At 36.7% G+C, this 19,366-nt stretch overlaps 1 protein-coding gene across 1 annotated transcript; it reads left to right on the forward strand.

Moving 5' to 3' along the window:
- The first annotated feature begins 13,986 nt into the window (after positions 1–13,986).
- On the forward strand, positions 13,987–17,896 carry LOC140163462 (UDP-galactopyranose mutase-like). The gene is made up of 3 exons (XM_072186777.1): positions 13,987–14,068; positions 15,407–17,131; positions 17,811–17,896. The coding sequence occupies exons 1-3, from the start codon at positions 13,987–13,989 to the stop codon at positions 17,894–17,896; spliced, it is 1,893 nt and encodes a 630-aa protein (XP_072042878.1).
- The last annotated feature ends 1,470 nt before the right edge of the window (positions 17,897–19,366 follow it).

The following is a 19,366-nucleotide window of genomic DNA, read 5'->3' on the forward strand; positions in this document are numbered from 1 at the left end:
TATCAGATGCAAATTCTTTATATTTAGGGAATTAAGGTATTGTTTTTAGCCGCTGTAGTGCATCTATTGTCTCATATAATGCATGAAATGATGTTATATGAGTGCAGAAGTGCCCTTAAAAGCACACAATTTGGGCAAATTTGGGTGCTTTTTGTTAAACATTGGTATAGTGATGGGTTGCAAAAACAGCAAAATGTAGGTATAGGGAAAGTCAGCATCCACATCCACGTACAAAAAAGACCCATCCACCATATAGGTGCGCCCAGTGTCTTGGAAAAAAACCATGTCTTGCCTGAAGACACAATCTAATACACAACCCTGTGAAGCCGATTTTGAGACACATCCTCTTATACATATCTGTGTGCAAGATGTGTCCTAGAAAACTAGTGAACACCAAAGAGACACTGACTCTGGCAACACACCAAAATCAGCAGTCGCTGAGCATGAGTGGCAAAATCCAACCAACACAACATTGACTGGGGCAATACTAAGATTTTGGACATAAACACCAAGTGGTCTGAAAGGAAGTTCATGAAAGTTTGCATATCCATTCCACTCCAGACAATTTCAAAAGGGACAAAGGAGTGGACATTCCTCCTGAATGGAATAGATTACTCAAAAGGACCTCTGACCAAGTTAATTAGCCTGTTTGTTCTCCACACCCGGTCTCCACACAGGAAGTTACCCTTTTTTGACTCATTGACACTTCCTGTCAATCATTTTGATATCACTTTGACATGTCCTACTGATAGTTCCCCTAGAGCACCAGCGCAGTCACATTCTGAGCCTTATTTCACTCTTATAATACAGATGAGCACTCCATTATGCCTCTTTGAAGGTGTCTTGGGAAGTATTTCTTGAGCTGCATATCTCCTTGTCTTGGGTAGGCATCAAACAATTCTCTGAGGTCTCTGGACTTAGGACCAGACTCTGGTGGGTTAAACCGGTTTTGAGGGATCCCAACCGTCCCGCTTCCCTCAGAGGTAGATTTAATTAAACCATCATCAGAGATTGGACACTCCATCCTACTTTCAGGCTAGGAACAGCTGGTATGAGTGGCATAAACCAGCGTGCCAAGTCAATGCCCCTATATTACCCAGCACACCCTTGAGCTAGAGTCAGCAGAGCAGAGCTTGCACTGCTGGAACTGGGATGTGTAATGTCATTAAGGACAATGACTGGTCACAGGAACCTAGTCTTACTATCAGTTGGAGTGTTACTTGGCATATTTAGGTCTGAGTGTCTTGTGCTGGTATGTCTTCTTTATCTTGGACGGTTCCCAGCTTTGAATCATCATGCAGTTATTGTTAACTACATGTATGCACACAACACAGGGACACTCACAATAGGCAATTGAACCCTACTGGTAGCGCTGTATCGTATAGCTATTGGGGATGAATTAGTTAGTATCATATATCAAAAAGTATAAAAGCTATGATTTTAGTACTTTCTCTCTGTTTCAATTACTTATTATTTTCCAAATATCTGAATCTTCAATCCGGTACAAGCTTTAATAACGGGGGAACATACATTTTTATTAAAAAGAAATCCTACCATCTATCCAAACTCGCCGTGTTATTCCAATGCACATTTTACTTCACCGGGCAGCCATTTTTTGATCGTATTTTGAAGATTGGCGTCATAAAACCATCATAGGTACAAATTTAGTACTTTCTGTCAATCAATTATGGCTTATTCTCTACATGTCAATCTTTAAATAATTGGCATAGTCCTTATAATAACGGTACTCCGCCTTGATGAGTAAATGACAGCAAACAGCTGCAAACCAGTGAAAAATATCCCAAAACTCGGTCAGTGGGGCTCTTTTCGTACATGTCAATAGAGTCATTATCGATTGGATTAGTCGTCCGTAGCGGACAATTTGGTCGCTCATTGGATCAATATTATCAGGTGGTAATAAATTTGCATTGGACAATAGATTACTATATAATGGTTTAGTACTGCATATATCGGTTTAATCTTCAACATGTTCAATAAGCGGGTTTATGGCGGGAAAGGTCACGGTGAATTCGCCGTGGACGTAAGTGCACTATGTCTGGTCTATCTGTCGGAATGCTTTGCTTTGACGGCATAACCATATCACATAGCTGGTTCTTAGTGCAGTTTTAGAAGCCACATCCATGATGTTACGTCTCTTTCCACTTGGTACTCCAAGAGCAGCAATGCATTTTGTCAGCGATGTGTTGTAAATACCTCTGCTTCCAATTTCAATTGGGAAATAGTGCGTACACCATCCCCTATTTTCACAGTCGGCTACAAGATCTTCGTATTCGCTTTCCTTTCTTGCATTGGCATTTGACAGGTTTTCTTCCATTGTGACTGTAAGCTCAATGATGATAACTGTTTTGGTCCTATCAGAATAGATTGTAATATCAGGACGTTTTGCGGTCTCTGTGATTATGGGATGAAATTCTATGTTCCTCATCCATCAGGAATTCCCAGTCATTGGCCTTATGTAAGAGGTTTGTTGGGAAATTCGTTTGTTGGATCTCTTTTTGGAAGAGGCAGTGCTGGATTTCAGTAGGTTAAACCATCTGCAGTGCGGAATTTGATAGTAGTCACCCAGCAAACACAAAACGTTTTCGACATCATTCGCAAAAGGTTATAAAATGTTGTCAGAAAACATTTAAATGTCGGGTTATATAAAGGGTATATTAAGGGTATAAAACGTTTTCATAACATTGAAAAACATTATTTGATAATCTACTGCCCAGCAAACACAAAATGTTTTACAGAAAACGTTTAAATGTCGGGTTATATAAGTAGGCCCCGGCAAAAAACGCAATTTTTTGAAGTAAAAAACGAGATCCAAAGTATTGAAAAGCGAGATTTCCCCCGGAAAATGGCACAAGAAGCTTTAAAAACGCCCCGAAAATACGAAAATCCGAAAAATAAAAAAATAAAAAATACTGTGGCCTGCCCTCTATTGTTCAGATTTGGTCAATGTCAACAGAACTGAAGTGCGAGGATGTGCTTCCTTTACCGCCTTGTCGTCAGTCGGCAAAAAAGTGATAAAAATTTGACCTTGAATTATGCTTTATAGTCAAAATATTCCAATAATTCAATAAACATAATGATATTTGGCCTAAACTTGAACTCATTTGCAATGAAATGTCATTTTTTATTAAGTAACGCATGGCTTTTGCACAGGCAATGTGGTTGCAATGCTGTTGAATTCTGCACTCTTTTCCGATGTTGAAGTTCATTTCGTGGAATTCAACGAAGTTTTATGGCATAAAGCAACATTTTTATAGTAAGTATACTGCTTGGGAACTTTCATAAAAAGCGAGATAATTGGTTAATAGCGAGAATCACAGCGTGAAAAGCGAGATCTCGTTTTTTGCCGGTATAAAAACGTTTTAATAACATTCCAAAAACATTTTTGAAAACCTGATACAAATCATTTTAAACAGAATGTTATTTTTGGGTTGAAAAAATATTTTGCGAAAAATGTTTGCCCAAAATATTTGCAATAACGTTTTAAATACGTTTTTATGACCTTTATATAACCCGACATTTAAATGTTATTAAAACGTTTTGAAGAAAACATTTTAAGAACATTCCTGTGTTTGCTGGGGGAAAATATTTTAACATAATGTTATTTAAGTGTTGACAAAATATTTGGCAAAAAATGTTTGCAAAAATAGTTTACAATAACATTTTTGAAAACATTTTAGAAATATTGTTATAGTGTGTTTTCATACAAAACGTTTTAAAACGTTTTCATGACCTTTATATAACCCGACATTTTAATGTTATTAAAACGTTTTTACCTAAACCAAAAGCCAAAATATAACTTATTTAAAACGTTTTAAAAACGTTTTTGTGTTTGCTAGGCATATACTTGGTATCTTCTGGAGAGATGTACGACTTCTGTTGCCTCTTCAATGAAGGGCATTATGCCATTTGCTACAGCATTGGAATAACACGGGAGTTTGGATATAGATGGTATATTTCTATCTCATACAAATGTATGGTCCCCCGTTATTAAATCTTGTACGGGTTGAAAATTCAGATATTTTGAAAAGAATAAGTCATTGAAACATAGAGAAAGTACTAAAATCATAGCTTTTATACTTTTTTCATATATGACGCTAATTAGTTCATCTCCTATATCTACAACACAGCGCTACCAGTAGGGTTCAATTACCTATTGTGAGTGCCCCTGTGTTGTGTGCATACATGTAGTTAACAAAAACTGCATGATGGGCTCAATGATTACATCAAACAACCATGTCATGTGCCGTCAAACTTTCAAGTATCTGGTATTACGTTGCCCAAGTGGAACCATTCCATGAAAGTTCAAGTTGTCTTGTTTTGTCCATGGAAGAAAGAGATATCTCTTTCTACTATGCTTTGTCTTTGACGTAAAACCTACACCGTTAGCGACTGGTGTAGTGGATTAGAATATCATTTAAGGTCGCTCAGTTTCTTTTAAACTAGTAAATATTTAAAAGTAGTTTTATATTAGTATGCTTTATCGCCAACATCGATATATAAAATACATAAATGGAACCAATGTTTGGCATCCTTAAGGTGGTACTATGCCCCTTGATAAATTTGTGACTATTTTTGCATTTTTCTCAATAACACACTTGTAACAAAAGTTATATATATATTATAGGGGCAAGGAATCCAGTTACTACGCTGGAATTTCAGTGACTCAAGACAAGCGGTACGTTATTTATGATAAGATAAAAATTCCTTTAAAAGGAATAGGGCGGGCAAATGAAAAATTGTCAAGAGAAATGAAAGAATGAGTAAGTCTTCACAATTAAAACAGGGAAAATATGACACAACATCGATTTCCAATGGGGGAATAACACAAAACGTACAAACAAAGTTAAAAGAGTTTTTAACTTTATACGTTTATACGTTTGTTATTCCCCCATTGGAGGTTGTGTCATATTTTCCCTGATTTTAATCTTATCTATTGCTTATCCTTTGTTCTCTGCTGGTCAGTTGGAACAGATTTTACCTGTTTTTAGCTCATTTGCTCGCAAATGTAGCTATAGGTGTAGTCCATATTTCTGGATGTTTTTTACTTTCTCTTGCTACATCGTTTGAGCAATGGATCTGGTAATTTGAGGGAGCAATCTTTACATGATCGTTCATGATTGTTACTTAATTAGCTAGGAAAATTCGGACGGAAAGTGTGATTTTTGGAGCATTTTCTTACGAAAATGTTTACAAAATTTCATAGAATAGTCTCCTTTACAGACTGTTTGTCGTGCTGATCATATTACAAACACTGTTCAAACTCCTTGATCTGGCGATTTTGTAAAAGAGATGTTGAATTTTAATTGCTTCAGTGCGGCTTCAATGTTTGCTTTTCAGTGTTGTTTGCCATACATTTTGCAAGTCCATAGATATTGCACCAAGGCTAACTAATAACTCAATGGTGCTGCTATGTGCTAATAATGTGTAATCTTTCCAATTGGGAGGTTTTGGGGGGGACCAGTAAACAACTATAAAGGCTTAGCAGTCATAAAATACTGAGCAAATAAACTGAGAGCTAATTAAATACACTTAATTAGGTCAGGCAAACTTGTTGTGAAAGTAATTATATCGAGAAGGTCGTATCTGCAATAGCTACCCTATACATAATCTTAAAATAAAGCACTTGACAGCTATTGCATAAACCCTACCTAGATGTGTTTTTACAATTTTGTATATAAGAGATAAAGTACACATTATGGGTTTAGGGCAAGAAAACCCTATCTGCAATAGCTGCCAGGTGTAAAATGTGTACAATATAGAATGCAGAAATTACCCAAATGTCTATGGAGCAGCTATCACTGCAAACCCAGAACGTCTAAATTCAGCAAAACTTCTAGTAAATTGGAGATTAGATATGAATCTAGAGTATTAAGCGCGCTTCAGACTCCATATTGTACGTACAATATTGTATGTACAATACTTTTCGTGACGTCAAAAAGTATTACACGTGCAATAAATAGTATGTACCGGGAAAATATATATTGTGCTACAATCATTGCTTGCTTAATTGATACGTAGTTGCCAAATTTCTAAGATTGGTAAATTTAGTGAGTGTTCGTGCACGGAATGATGAACATCTTTTCATGTCTTTTTGTATTCAACTGTACTTAATATTAAAAGGCCTATTAATACTAACGATATTAATAATATTAAAATTGTAATAATAATATATAAATGGCACATTCAGTTCTTATTTATTTATTTATTTATTTATAGATTTATTTATTTAGGCCTATTTGTTTATTTATTTATTTGTTTATTTATTTATTGATTGATTGATTGATTGATTACTGATTGATTAATTGATTTAGCGATTCATTTATACTGACATTTAGTCATATATTGATTTAGTCAGTTTCTTAAGTATTATTTGTAGGCCTATGTATTTATTCTGGTTTTGATTTGATTGATACTGATATTTTCATTGTTTTTAAAGTTTTGGCATATAACATTATACATTATAACACGTTGTGTTATGAATTTGCAACAGCTTTTTACATGTTGATATCGTTGAGGCATGTTATGATGGTGTATGTTATAGACCTACTTATGATCATCCCAATACATCCATAAACGTGTTAATGTGAAACGAGATTACTTGAAATATATATTTCAGAGTTGAAAGAGTTTCAAATATACGAACATAATTCTGAAATATGTCTCTCTGATTGGTTGATGGTCAAGAGGATTACGGCATCCTCAAAGCCTCTTGCTGTAATTCTCTAATCGATATCTATTATAGGACCGATCTTCTGAAATCCATACAACCGTGTCAAATGAAATAGTCTCGAATCATAATTTGTGCACGATACAACGTTGATACGTCAGATTTCGGAATTTTATTAAAAATAGGCATAAATCACATTGAACAGGTTGAATGCTGGCAAAAGTAGATAAAATAACTATGGGTCGAATTTACATTAATCAGTGTCCTGGGGCCAGGATAACATTTAGGACTCCTTCGAATTCTAAAACAATACTTCGCCAAATGTCCTTGCTTTCATTTTCTCATTTAATTTGTTTTAATTTTAATTAATTTCTTTATCCACTGGCTCTCTGGTAAATCCGGTATTGCCAAATATTTCTTGTCCATTACCCGTGTTAATCTATTTATTTATTAAAATGAACCATCTATTAAATTCCTATAATACAATGTATAGGCCTAGTGTATTTGATAACAAATTTGTTTTTATTTTTGATTGGAATTTGGGTTCCACTTCCATTACACGATTTCATAATAAGATATGTTTGGGCATGGCGGAATTAGTATATGATTAAAAATAGACATACTCTTAGGCCCCTTTTTTAATGTTTGTAGGCCTACATTATTGATATCAATATTTATGTACAAAATGCAAAAGAATGTATATATATTTGATTGTTTTGTAAACATTAAATTTGATGTTTACTCATAATTATGTCTGGAAAGTCAGGGAAAAACTAAGGAGTATCGGTATTTAGTTTCCTGGGAAAGTGGATCAGATGAGCAGTGAGTAAAAACATTTGCCCTAAATCTTGAATTTGATTTTTATTGTTTTATGAATTTATTAGGCTACTGGTAAAGTGCAGAAAGAACCTCCAAACGCACTCTAGGATTTTTCATCAGCAGCAGTAGAAATTTCTCTTGCATAGATTTTCTGGTGACCTCGCTTGGATTTAGCAAACAAATTATGAACCGTCAGGGTTATAGCGCGTTATTTAATCTGATTCAACTCGTCGTGGCACGTATATTTATTGCACGTGTAATACTTTTTGACGTCACGAAAAGTATTGTACATACAATATTGTACGTACAATACGGAGTCTGAAGCTAGCCTTAGCCTTTGTTAAACTGATACTGGACAAAATTACTTATGGAAACAATTATTATAGACACATTCATGGTCTGCTAGCTCCCTCCCAATTGGTTTGTTATACACTTTTTCTGAAGATCACTAACTATTATTCAATGTTGATTGTTGTACAACTATATAATGTAAAATTACTGCTCAAATAATACTATTAAATAACATCACCATTGAAATCCATGCTTATTGTTTGCTAGCAATTCACTGAACTGGAAATTGCTCCTTTGCAATGATTTATAAGAGCCCATAATGTTACCCATGTTTGCTTCTTATTCCAGAACCACCCATGTGTAAAATGCACCCTATGCTGTTTCGGGCTTATAGTGTCTAATTTTGAGTCTATTTATCAGACTACATTTGAGGTCTGATCTTCTGGATTGTATACTCCCCAAATAGTGGTCTAAATTATCCCCTTGCCTCCCCTACATTCGATAATTCCTCTCCCCTACATACTATTCCACTCCACTCTCGAGCTCTCATCTCTCCCTTTCCACTTCCAATGCTCTCTCCTATCTGTTTCTCTTTCTCTCTCCCCTTACCCCCCCCCACACACACACACAACACCCCACCCTCTTCCCTCCTTCCTCTCTCTCTCTTCTCATTTATTTCGAGTTATAAATAACTTGAATAAAAGTCAAATAGTTGTTTGATGGCATGTAAAACTACCAAAGAAAGGCGACCTCTCGCTCATGACAAACTACCGTGGTATTTCTCTTATGTCCATTGCCGCAAAAGTGTACAACAAGATCCTTCTGAACAGGATTCGACCTCACATTGATCATTTACTGAGAAGCAACCAGGCTGGCTTTAGATCAGGTCGAAGCTGTGCTCAGCAAATACACATTTTGAGGAGGATCATGGAAGGCTTCAAGGAGTACCAACTTCCCTTGACAGTCACTTTGTGGACTTCAAAAAAGCCTTTGACTCCATCAACAGGTCCGTCATGTTCTCAGTGCTGCGGCATTATGGAATACCAAAGGTTGTGGTCAATGCCATCCAGGTGCTCTACAAGGACTCCAATAGTGCAATCATGGTAGATGGAAGTATCTCAGAGCCTTTCCAAGTAACAACTGGAGTGCTTCAGGGTGATGTGTTGGCACCATTCCTGTTCATTATCCTGGTAGACTATCTCCTGAAGAAATCAACTTCTGGAATTGATGCTGGAATTGTTACCTACCCACGTCGGTCAAGCAGGTATCCTGCTAGGATGCTGAATGACCTGGATTTTGCTGATGATATTGCCCTGTTGGAATCTTCTATAGCCCGGGCCCAGTCACAACTTACTAGGACTGCAACAGCAGCAGCAGATCTAGGCCTTGTCATCAGCGCACCTAAGACAGAATATATGACTGCAAACTGTAACGACCAGCCAGCACTTGAAGTCTATGGTAGTACCATCAACCATGTCACAGACTTCAAGTACTTGGGTTCCAAGATGGGCTCTAGTGTTGGAGACCTAAAAAGAAGAAAAGCACTAGCATGGGCCGCTTTCTGGGTACTGGAACGCCTTTGGAGAAGCCCATCCCTGCCAATCGGAACTAAAATCAAGCTGTTTGAGACAACTTGTGTCACTATCCTTCTGTACGGGTGCGAGTCATGGGTAATCACCAAGGACATGGAAAACAAGATCAATGCCTTTGCAACATCTTGCTACAGAGTCATGTTAAACATCAAGCATGTGGATCGGATCCCAAATGAAACCATCTACAACCTGACCAACACCACTCCACTGGTTGCCAGAGTCAAGATTCATCAACTCAAATTTCTCGGCCATATACTGCGTCTTGAAGATGACGAGCCTGTGAAAGAATATGCCCTTTATATTCCACCACATGGGAAGAGGAAACCGGGACGGCCGCGGACACTGTACTTACAGTATGTACAGCACCTCCTGGGAGATACTGAAGGGATGCTGCAGCCAAACAAAATTGTTTCGCTTGCCCAAGATCGCAACAGTTGGAGAAAGCTTGTAGTCGCCTGCTCCGCAGCCGACTGATGATGATGATGATGATGTAAAACTGAGTCATTTTAAAGAAAAGTTGAACAATGATGGCGCTATTTATCTAAATTCTTGTTTGCATCTTTACAAGGGGTAGACATTTGTAAAATGGTATTAGAACATCAGCAAACAGACTAACAAATGACAATGGAATTTTCAAAAAAACTTTTTATCATGAAATGTAAGGTATAACTCATATTATTTGGCTATTTTAAATTTAAAAGATATGTAAATAGCGCCCTCAATTTGCACACATGAATGTGCAGTTTATAGAATTAAAATTACCACAAAAAAGCAGAAAAAGATGAATAATTTGATATTGATATTAAAAAGAAAATTTATGTTTAAAAATTGCTACAAAATATATGTGTATATACAATTTATTAGTGTGATAGCTGTTGGTATTATTCAGGTCTAGAATTGAACATTGTAATAATGTTTTGTTTAAAAAAAATGATCACATCAAACAACCGTGGCATATATTGGAAGTCATAATGATCTTCCTGCACATGATGCAGTCATGTCTAAAGTAGAATTCATCTCGACCTTTGCAGGACTTAACCCCATTAAAAGCTATTAAACCAAGATAACACTCATTGAAACAGCTCAACTGATTAAATCGGATCTTCTCTGGTTGTGCACAAGTGACTGTTTTCATGTGCGATATCGCAATAAAACTGGTATTCATAGCTTCAGTTGGGTAACCGATTATAAAGGAAACGAAAGGAAACAATGTTATGTGTGGCTTTGTTCACGAAATCAGACAATGTCGTGCTTTTTGTAAACCAGCATTCTTGAAAATGAGCAACATAATGATTTTTGACTTAACACGGTTTAGAAATAATTTCTTCATATTTTTGGTGTTATCTGTCGTTTACATATCCTTCCTAAAACACCAAAGTACGAGTATTTCCAAACATCTAAATTTGCTAAAAATTTAGGACATGTTACAAAACTATATTGTCTAGAATTTTAGAAGAGTACTTTTTTAATATTGGCCGGTTATTTTTCACACAGCGACGTTAACTAGGCAATGTACTATTACCTATAACATTAACTAAAACACCAAAGTACGAATATTTCCAAACATCTAAATTAGCTAAAAATTTAGGACATGTTAAAAACTATATTTTCTAGAACTTTAGAAGAGTACTTTTAATATTGGCCGGTTATTTTTCACACAGCGACGTTAACTAGTCATATCCCCATACTGTTAACGTAGGGGTATTTGTAAAGGTCACGCGTCAATGGGAAAGAGCACTGTGTATTGTGTATAGGAAAACGGACAGTAACTGCAGTATGATGCGATAAGCACATGAATAGATGTTGCTTATACCACTCGGGTATCATTTATATCATTCTTTGTAACCTCGAGAGCAAATATTTTGATGGTCTATACATTTTCACAGGGAAATAAGCCTAGACTTATTGGATTTTCTAAACCACGCTTTTAAATGTAGATTTACATAATTTGATTTCTCTGCTCGTGAATATTGCACTGCGAAATTTAAACATTTCCCACGAGGGGTCGAAGGTCACAATGGGGCCAAAACTTAAAAATAGTCCCATCAGCTTACTTCAAACCAAACGATTATCATGATTATGTGGTCACACGATTATGTAAGAAACTGAAATGAATACCGAAACTTCTTGCTTCAAGTTTTAAGTTTCTAACAAAGGGTACAAAGATATCGAGAATTACGTCAGTCAAGAGCTTAGGCAGGATAATAGGAAACCACATAAACAAAACCAATACTGAAACTCAATACTTGAAACGACGAATGTAAAGGAATAAATTAGCTGTCCATTGATATACAACACGACACGAAGTTTCTCTATGAACATGGCACAAATAATCTCAGATGTAAATGCTTGAAAAACCTTTGTTGAGGATTTTATTTGAATATAATATGCATGTACAAAAAGGTAAGAAAGTCCTTTATAGTCTGATCTTTCTATCCAAATAATTAAAATATGAATGCTGAACTTTGATGCATTTTAAGTTTGTTAAAATGTCCAAAAAGGCAGAAAATGTGGCCATGCAGTGTTTCTAAATAAAAACATGTATTTCTCTGTCCAAGATTATCTTGACCTGACCAAAGTTATCTTCACCTGTCAACGTGATCTAATCGACAGTTTGATCAGACTTTAAGCAAAAGAAAAACAATGGATAATGGAACAAAAGAACAGGGGTAGACGTATATTACATAATAGACAGTCGTCTATGACCACTTCTATGTCTAGTTTGTTAGAAAAAAAGTAAATGATAACATCAAACAACCTGTGGCGTAGCGTCATAGGAGCACAGGGGCACATCCCGCCTCCCCCATCAGTCACGCCCGGTGCCACCCCCGCCCCAATCATGCTCGGTGCCCCACCCCAATATGACGAACAACGCTACGCCACTGCAAACAATCATAATAAATGCGGTCAACTTTCAGGCTTGTAACCTGGTATTATATTGCTTTGCCCAATTGGAATCTTCATCTGAAAGTCCAAGTTGTCTTTCTTTGTCTTTAGTGAAGCTAGATGTAGTCTAGTTTTAGACGTTTTGATTGACTTGTTACATGACCGGTTGGTGAGTCTCAGGTCAATCAGCAAACATCACTGGTAAGCATTAAGCCAAAAAGGTGGTAATAATCATGAATATTAGGACGTTTCTAGCGTCAGATGTAGGGCCTAATTTATAGATATCGCAGAATATTATTTCAAAGTTTTGATTCAGATATGGCGAGTTGGCAAATTCTGGGTTGTGGCATGGTATTTATAATGTGTGATCTCCCTGCAAACACAAATGTTTTTAAAACGTTATAAACAGGTTATAAACACATTATTGAGATTTGTATCACAGAAAACTTCCTAATTTTAACGGCCACCCAAAGATTCCATATTGTTTACTAGTTGCTACTCAAACGCTCCCTTAATTTTAAAAGAAAATCCTCATCAAAAGACGGTAAGACCCCTTCAGAATTTCACATTTCAAAATACAGTAATCACCTGAGACTATATCAGTAGGCATATCTCCTCTCGTGACTAACAAAACCTAGTATTATAACCGGGCTAAATGAGGCGTGTTGATGATGGTCTGGGGAATTAACCCAGGTAGAGACTTGATGAATTTAAGATGAAAATACAAAGTTAATATTCATTTTGCTTGACCGTGATATTTATTTAGTGATCCTCCTTCTTCAACTTCCAAAACTTACTAACTCTCATAACACATTTCTTAACCCACATCACTCACATCTAACTTAACCATCCAATTATCATGCAGGAAACACTCATTTTCGTAGAACTCATCTCTATTGTTTTACCATGATGCATTCACCTTGCTTGTACTATTAATCTTAAGAAGATGATGAGCGGTAGCTTCCTTTAAGAACACATGCAAAGCAACATTCTTAATGCTATACAATTTTGTACTCGGAAAAGGGTGAAAGTAACATTTGTTCTCCGGACGTCATCAGGGCGATAGCCTAGATTGTGGTTGTTCATAATCACTTAAAGAATTCCTAATTACTAAAAGAATGTCAGAATTATGCCAGGTAAGTCATGAGAACCAAAGTTGACTGACCATCGTGATTATTACTCATCCATCATCAAGCAAATATAGGAAAACATATACATTTCTAAAACATGTTAATTAACTATACAAAATAATTAGCAATCATTATCATAACCAATTAATAAACAAAATAAAAACATAGAAAATTAAAATGCAAATTCAAATTGAAATAAATTTTATTTTAATTAAAAAGAAAACAATTTTAATTAAAATGTTAATTCAAATTGTAATAAAAATGTTAATTTAAATTTTTTTATTATATATACAGCAAAACGAATTATAAATTGCAAACAGTCCTTTTGCAATGCAAATGAAAAATGCACATCTGTGCAATAAATAATAGGCAACCTAGAGGGTCAAACAATGAACAGTCCCCCAGCGTCAGGGTTCGGTTACTGTTTAGTGGTCATTTATCGAAATTAAAATTTAAGTTTGAACGAGAGTGATATTCTTTTAAACTAAACATCTGAAAGTAGCTTTATATGGATTGAGTATGCTTTATCACTAACATCGAAACCTGCAACCTATCATGTAGTTAAGGATATATAGACGTCATGGCTATAATTGCACCATTCCTCATCGGAATTGCGATATTCATAGGGAACTGGAGTAGTTGCTCAGCATCCCGCTCAGCATGTAAGTCATGGTGGTGGGAATAGTTCCCGGGAATTGTTCGGCTGATTATTAATGCTTCATACACTCTTCGATAGCAAGAACCAATCAGAGCAAGCGTTAGAAAAATCCAAAACATGCATTGGTTGTGTATATTGTGCACTCCGGCTCCGCGTACTATGCGCAGTGTTTCGCACGCGTTCGCGTCGCGTAGGATTGATTCATTTTCGGGCGGGTTGATGCATTTACATTTGTTTCCATTTTCCAACAATTGATAATTTGTTATAAAAATAGAAAAATCACGTGTTTGTTTTTCTTCTCGTGTATGAAATACGTTGATGAACGCGTATTACTTGATTGCTCGAGAAATTAGACCAAATAATGCACTTGCGCTGATGTTGATGCGTCTAAAACCCCCTATATTTGACCAAAAGGAGCTCCGAAAGACCCTTGATTTTGATAATTTCAGCTCTAAAAGACCCAAAAGTTGCCAATTCCTCATATTTCTGGGTTTTTAGGCGATTGTCAACCAAAAAGCCAAGAAAGACCCCTACTCACAGCTCCAAAAGTCCCCATTTTACCTGTTCGCAGCCCGGTTTGCAGCTCCAAAAGACCCCCTTTTACCGGTACGCCGTCAGCTCCCAAAGACCCACCACCTCAAAATTCCGGGGGAACATACCCACCAAAATCTTTTGATGTACCCCCGGGTCCCAAACACGACATACGAAAAATATTCGACCAGAGCAGAAAAACATCTGAAAAGACACGAACCAATGCAGATCATGATCATAAATTTGTTCCCACGGCCTCCAAACCTTCTTGGAAACCGATCGATTTTTTCGTAGATTGGCGGCTGGTCTGTCCACCACCACCAACACAGGAGGACCCCCGAAGTCAATGGTGTGAGGGCTATGATAAAAGGCGCCAAGTAACCATAATAGTTTGCGGACACTTGCGCTACGAGTCCTGCGATGACAGCCGATGTAGAATTCCAACAGAGTACAAATCAAGATTGCTATACCTAACATTCAAGAGTCTGTGTACACGCATCCTCTTGATATTTCTGACCCGGGTGTCATGCAAAAGGCCGCTCCAATTTTTTCGGCCAAATGTGTAAAAAACAGGATAAGGGGGAGGAGGGCTATATCATAATAAATATTAGAGGTTTATTAAGTTGTGTGCAGATAAAAAAACGTTCGCCTTATGCAGAACATTTCAATCTACGAACCGTATACAAAATAAATGCGTTAATTTAAATAAATAGGATATAAACTACCACTATTTTTTAGATGCCAACTAAAGATTTACCTAGTTATATTGTCATGTGTGGTGCTTGCATTTGTATTCTTTTGTTATTTGCAGCAAGACACCATCCGCCTTCTCGTGAAAAGATCAAGGAGATTGACGCTGAACATGTTTTCTTTTTACAGCCTGACGGTATGGTATGTCGAAATGGCATTGACGACTTTTTGGAGTATGATTACGTTGGAGCGCCCTGGCCACATTTGCCGGATGGTCTCATTCAAGGCAATGGTGGTATGAGTCTTCGTAAACGTTCTTTTGTACTCAAATGCTTGCAAAGCTATCATAAACATAAGAACGACACAGAAGATGTATATTTTGCGAATTGTGCTAAAGATTTGGGTCATGTTCCCGACCTGAAGGTCAATCAAGAATCTGGTATGGAAGGCATTTGGTCTGAAAACTCGCTGACAGTACACAAATCATGGTTTCAAGGGAAATTAACACTTGGCCGTGACAAAAGAACTGCCTACAAAGATATCTGTCAAGGATTTTCGGACATAGCCACTATCCCTTTTTATGAGAGCAAATGTCATATTTTGGATTATAACGATCAAACGCCGCCGCCATCGGTTGTCAGACGGGAGATAACGCTGGAACAAACGGGCCGAACTAAATATGACATTTGCATTGTCGGAGCCGGGCTATCAGGTGCTGTTATTGCAGAACGATATGCAACCCAATTCAAGAAAAATGTATATGTCATGGAGAAACGCAATCATATAGGCGGGAATTGTTACGATTATATTGATGAGGACACGAGAATTCGTGTCAACAAGTATGGGGCACATTTGTTTCATACAAAATACAAACGCGTGTGGGACTACATACAACAGTTTTCAGATTGGACTCCTTACCAACATAAAGTGTTGGCATTTGTCGATGGGAAACATGTTCCAGTACCTGTCAATATCGACACTGTGAACGCACTCTTTGGACTAAATATTCAAAACTCGGACGAAATGGACCAGTGGTTGAAAAACGAACAAGTACACTTTGACAATCCCCCACAAAACTCCGAAGAAATGTCTCTTTCTCGTGTGGGCAAACGTCTGTACGAAAAAATGTTTAAACCATACACTATTAAACAATGGGCAAAAACTCCTGCTCAACTTGGGCCAGAAGTTATGGCGCGTATTCCCGTTCGAAATAATCACGATGGACGTTATTTCAGCGACAAGTGGCAAGCACTGCCTACTAATGGTTATACAGCTATTTTTGAAAAAATGTTTAACAATCCGTTGATTACAGTGGAAACAAACGTCGATTATTTTGAAATCATAGATACGCTTGATTGTGGTCGAACCTATTATACAGGTCCCGTTGACACCTATTTTGCCGATTTAGGGTTGCCCAAACTAGAGTATCGGTCACTTGAGTTTGTGCGTGAAGTACATGAAACAAAAGACTATTATCAACCCAATTCAGTGATAAATCACCCCTCCGAAACGGTGCCTTACACACGTATTGTCGAATATAAACACTTTTTGAATCAACAATCAGATAAAACAGTTATATTCAAAGAGTTTTCGCAAGACAGTGGCGAGCCTTATTATCCCGTCCCCAACCCTGTGAACAAGGCTTTATTTGAAAAATATAAAGCCATGTCAGACAAAGAAAAGGACGTCATTTTTGTGGGACGTTTGGCAAACTACAAATACTTTAATATGGACCAAACAATTCTAAATGCGTTAGATTTGTTTGCTAAAGATACTCTGAAGTTGCCATATAAACTGTATAGCTCAGAAGAAAAGCAATGTTTCAATCTTGCATTGAAACGAGTAGGTACGATGCGTTCTAAAAATAAAATTAAAACTTTTCTTGAAATGGCACGGCGCGCCATTTACGTAATGGGAGATTTTGTAGAAGCCGGTGTAGTCGAAGGTGGCGGATGTTTGTCGGTTCTTTTATATCTTGCGTGTTCTGGTCATCTCGGAAAACGTAACTTTCACCTTTTCGATACATGGGAAGGAATTCCTGAAGCAAAAACAAAGTTAGACTCTGGTTTTAAAAGGGCTATGTGGATGCGCACATTTGAGAGTTTATTACGAAATATCGAAAATGGGAAAACATATACCAAAAACAAACATTTCAGTTTTACACATGGGAGGACGTATATTCCCGAATAAAAATACATAAAGGGCGTTTTGCGGATATAATGCCAGAGGTATTGGCCAATAATCCCATTGTGGCTTTATATTGTGACGGAGACATGTATCAGTCCACGTTAGATTATTTACAGTCCGCCAGTCTCAGTCTCCAAACTGGTTCGTGGATATATCAGGACGATTATTATACATTTAGTGGTAGTTATAATGCGGTTACTGAATGGCGAGAAAGTGGGCACCATGGTAAAATATACGTCATTCCCAATAAAGGCAAGTGGGAAATGGTCGAAGAAACTTCGGACTCCCATCCACCACGAGATGATTCTGTAAAATCGGGAACTTGTAACAACATACAGGTCGAAGCAGGTATATGGCAAGTAAACCTATCCAAAAATCTCGATTTGATAGTGAACCATTGCAAAGAAGATATATCTTGGATTGACGATTGGGTTCGTCGTTTGAAAATCTCTCGTGTTTTTGTGTATGACAAATGTGGTCAAACACCACAAGCTCGACAGAATTGGGAAGTTGTCAAATTGCCAAATGTAGGTCGTGAAGGTCATTCGTGGTTGAATCACATGTTTCGTAAAGATATATCTTTTGCACAAATGAATTTATTTGTTCAAGGTGGACACGAGGCAAAACTTTCTAAAGTTGTAAAATCAATTGAAAGAACTGCTAATGTCGAATTTCACTCTTTTGGTCATAGACCACATACCCAATTCCCTTGTAAACCACACTTTGAAAACTTTGTACATAACTTTAAAAAGTGGTACAACAAAATAACAAGCAACCCCACATCTCTACTGACATGTACTTTCCGTGGCGAGTTTTTAGTTACCGACAAGGCTATCCGGCGTTCCCTAAAGAAACACGGAAAAACATTGGAGGAATTTCAAACAGCATTGTCAAAATCAAACTCGCCACACGAAGGATTCTTTTTAGAACGTCTATGGGGTACAATATTTCAGTTATAAAAATTATTACAATATTTTACTTATAAAAATATTATTTATTATTATTTATATCAGGCTTTTGAGCGATGCAATAAAACTGTATATTGTACAATATTTGCAAAATACACGAATGGAAAACAATATTTTTTTAAAATATTGTACGCGTATCTCGTACGCGTCTCGCCATTTCACCAACACGCGCCATGATACAACAGCACAACAATATACAGACACCGTAACGGCTCACAGGAGATTTCGTACTGTATAAACAAGTAAAATCACAAACTTAATTCGCGGCAATTCTGGATGATGATAACCTTAGGAAATATAATCCACATCTACAAATAAAACCTACATGTAATTATTCTGAAATTGTCTTTGGAGAGTAAAGAGCAGAAAACAAGAAGGGCAAAGGTCTAAGCTTACATTACAATACAAATTGGCTAAACCCGGTCACGGTTGTTTGATGTATATAGAATTGGCTTCATTATTAACTAAATGCAAACTATAGATGGCGCTATTTATCCTAAATCATATTTCTTAATTTGCAACGGTTATGTGGTCAATACTGCCTTTCCAACAGATGGAATAGGTGAAACAAGCAGCAAAGAAATTTTATAAACATATTTCCTCCAAAAATAAAAGAAATTGCTTGTATTAAAAGTTTGAAAGAGTAAATTTTAGTAACTAAATAGCGCCACCAATTTTGTCATAAATAGATACATTTTATATCCAAAAAGCTTTAAAATGCTGTAAAAGTGAATAATTTTTGTAAAAGAGGGGAAATTTAAAGTTGAAAATGACTCAAGAGCATATGTATTCATTAGCATGATATCGCTTTTAGCTGTTTAAGCCTAAAATTGGGTTGTACGTGATGTTTTGTTTGAAAAACTAATAAATGATCACATCAAACAGCAGTGCGGTGGCTAGGTAAGCTTAAATTTTCATTTTACCGC

The sequence above is a fragment of the Amphiura filiformis genome, chromosome 11 (genome assembly GCF_039555335.1).
Source record: "Amphiura filiformis chromosome 11, Afil_fr2py, whole genome shotgun sequence".
In the NCBI taxonomy this organism is placed as follows: Eukaryota; Metazoa; Echinodermata; class Ophiuroidea; order Amphilepidida; family Amphiuridae; genus Amphiura; species Amphiura filiformis.

Excerpts from the sequence above, each read along its gene's own strand:
- LOC140163462 (XM_072186777.1), top strand. The coding sequence starts at position 13,987 with ATGGCTATAATTGCACCATTCCTCATCGGAATTGCGATATTCATAGGG. Across the intron at positions 14,069-15,406 it reads CTCAGCATCCCGCTCAGCAT|CAAGACACCATCCGCCTTCT; the intron begins GTAAGTCATGGT and ends TGTTATTTGCAG. Across the intron at positions 17,132-17,810 it reads TCTTGCATTGAAACGAGTAG|GTCGAAGCAGGTATATGGCA; the intron begins GTACGATGCGTT and ends AACAACATACAG.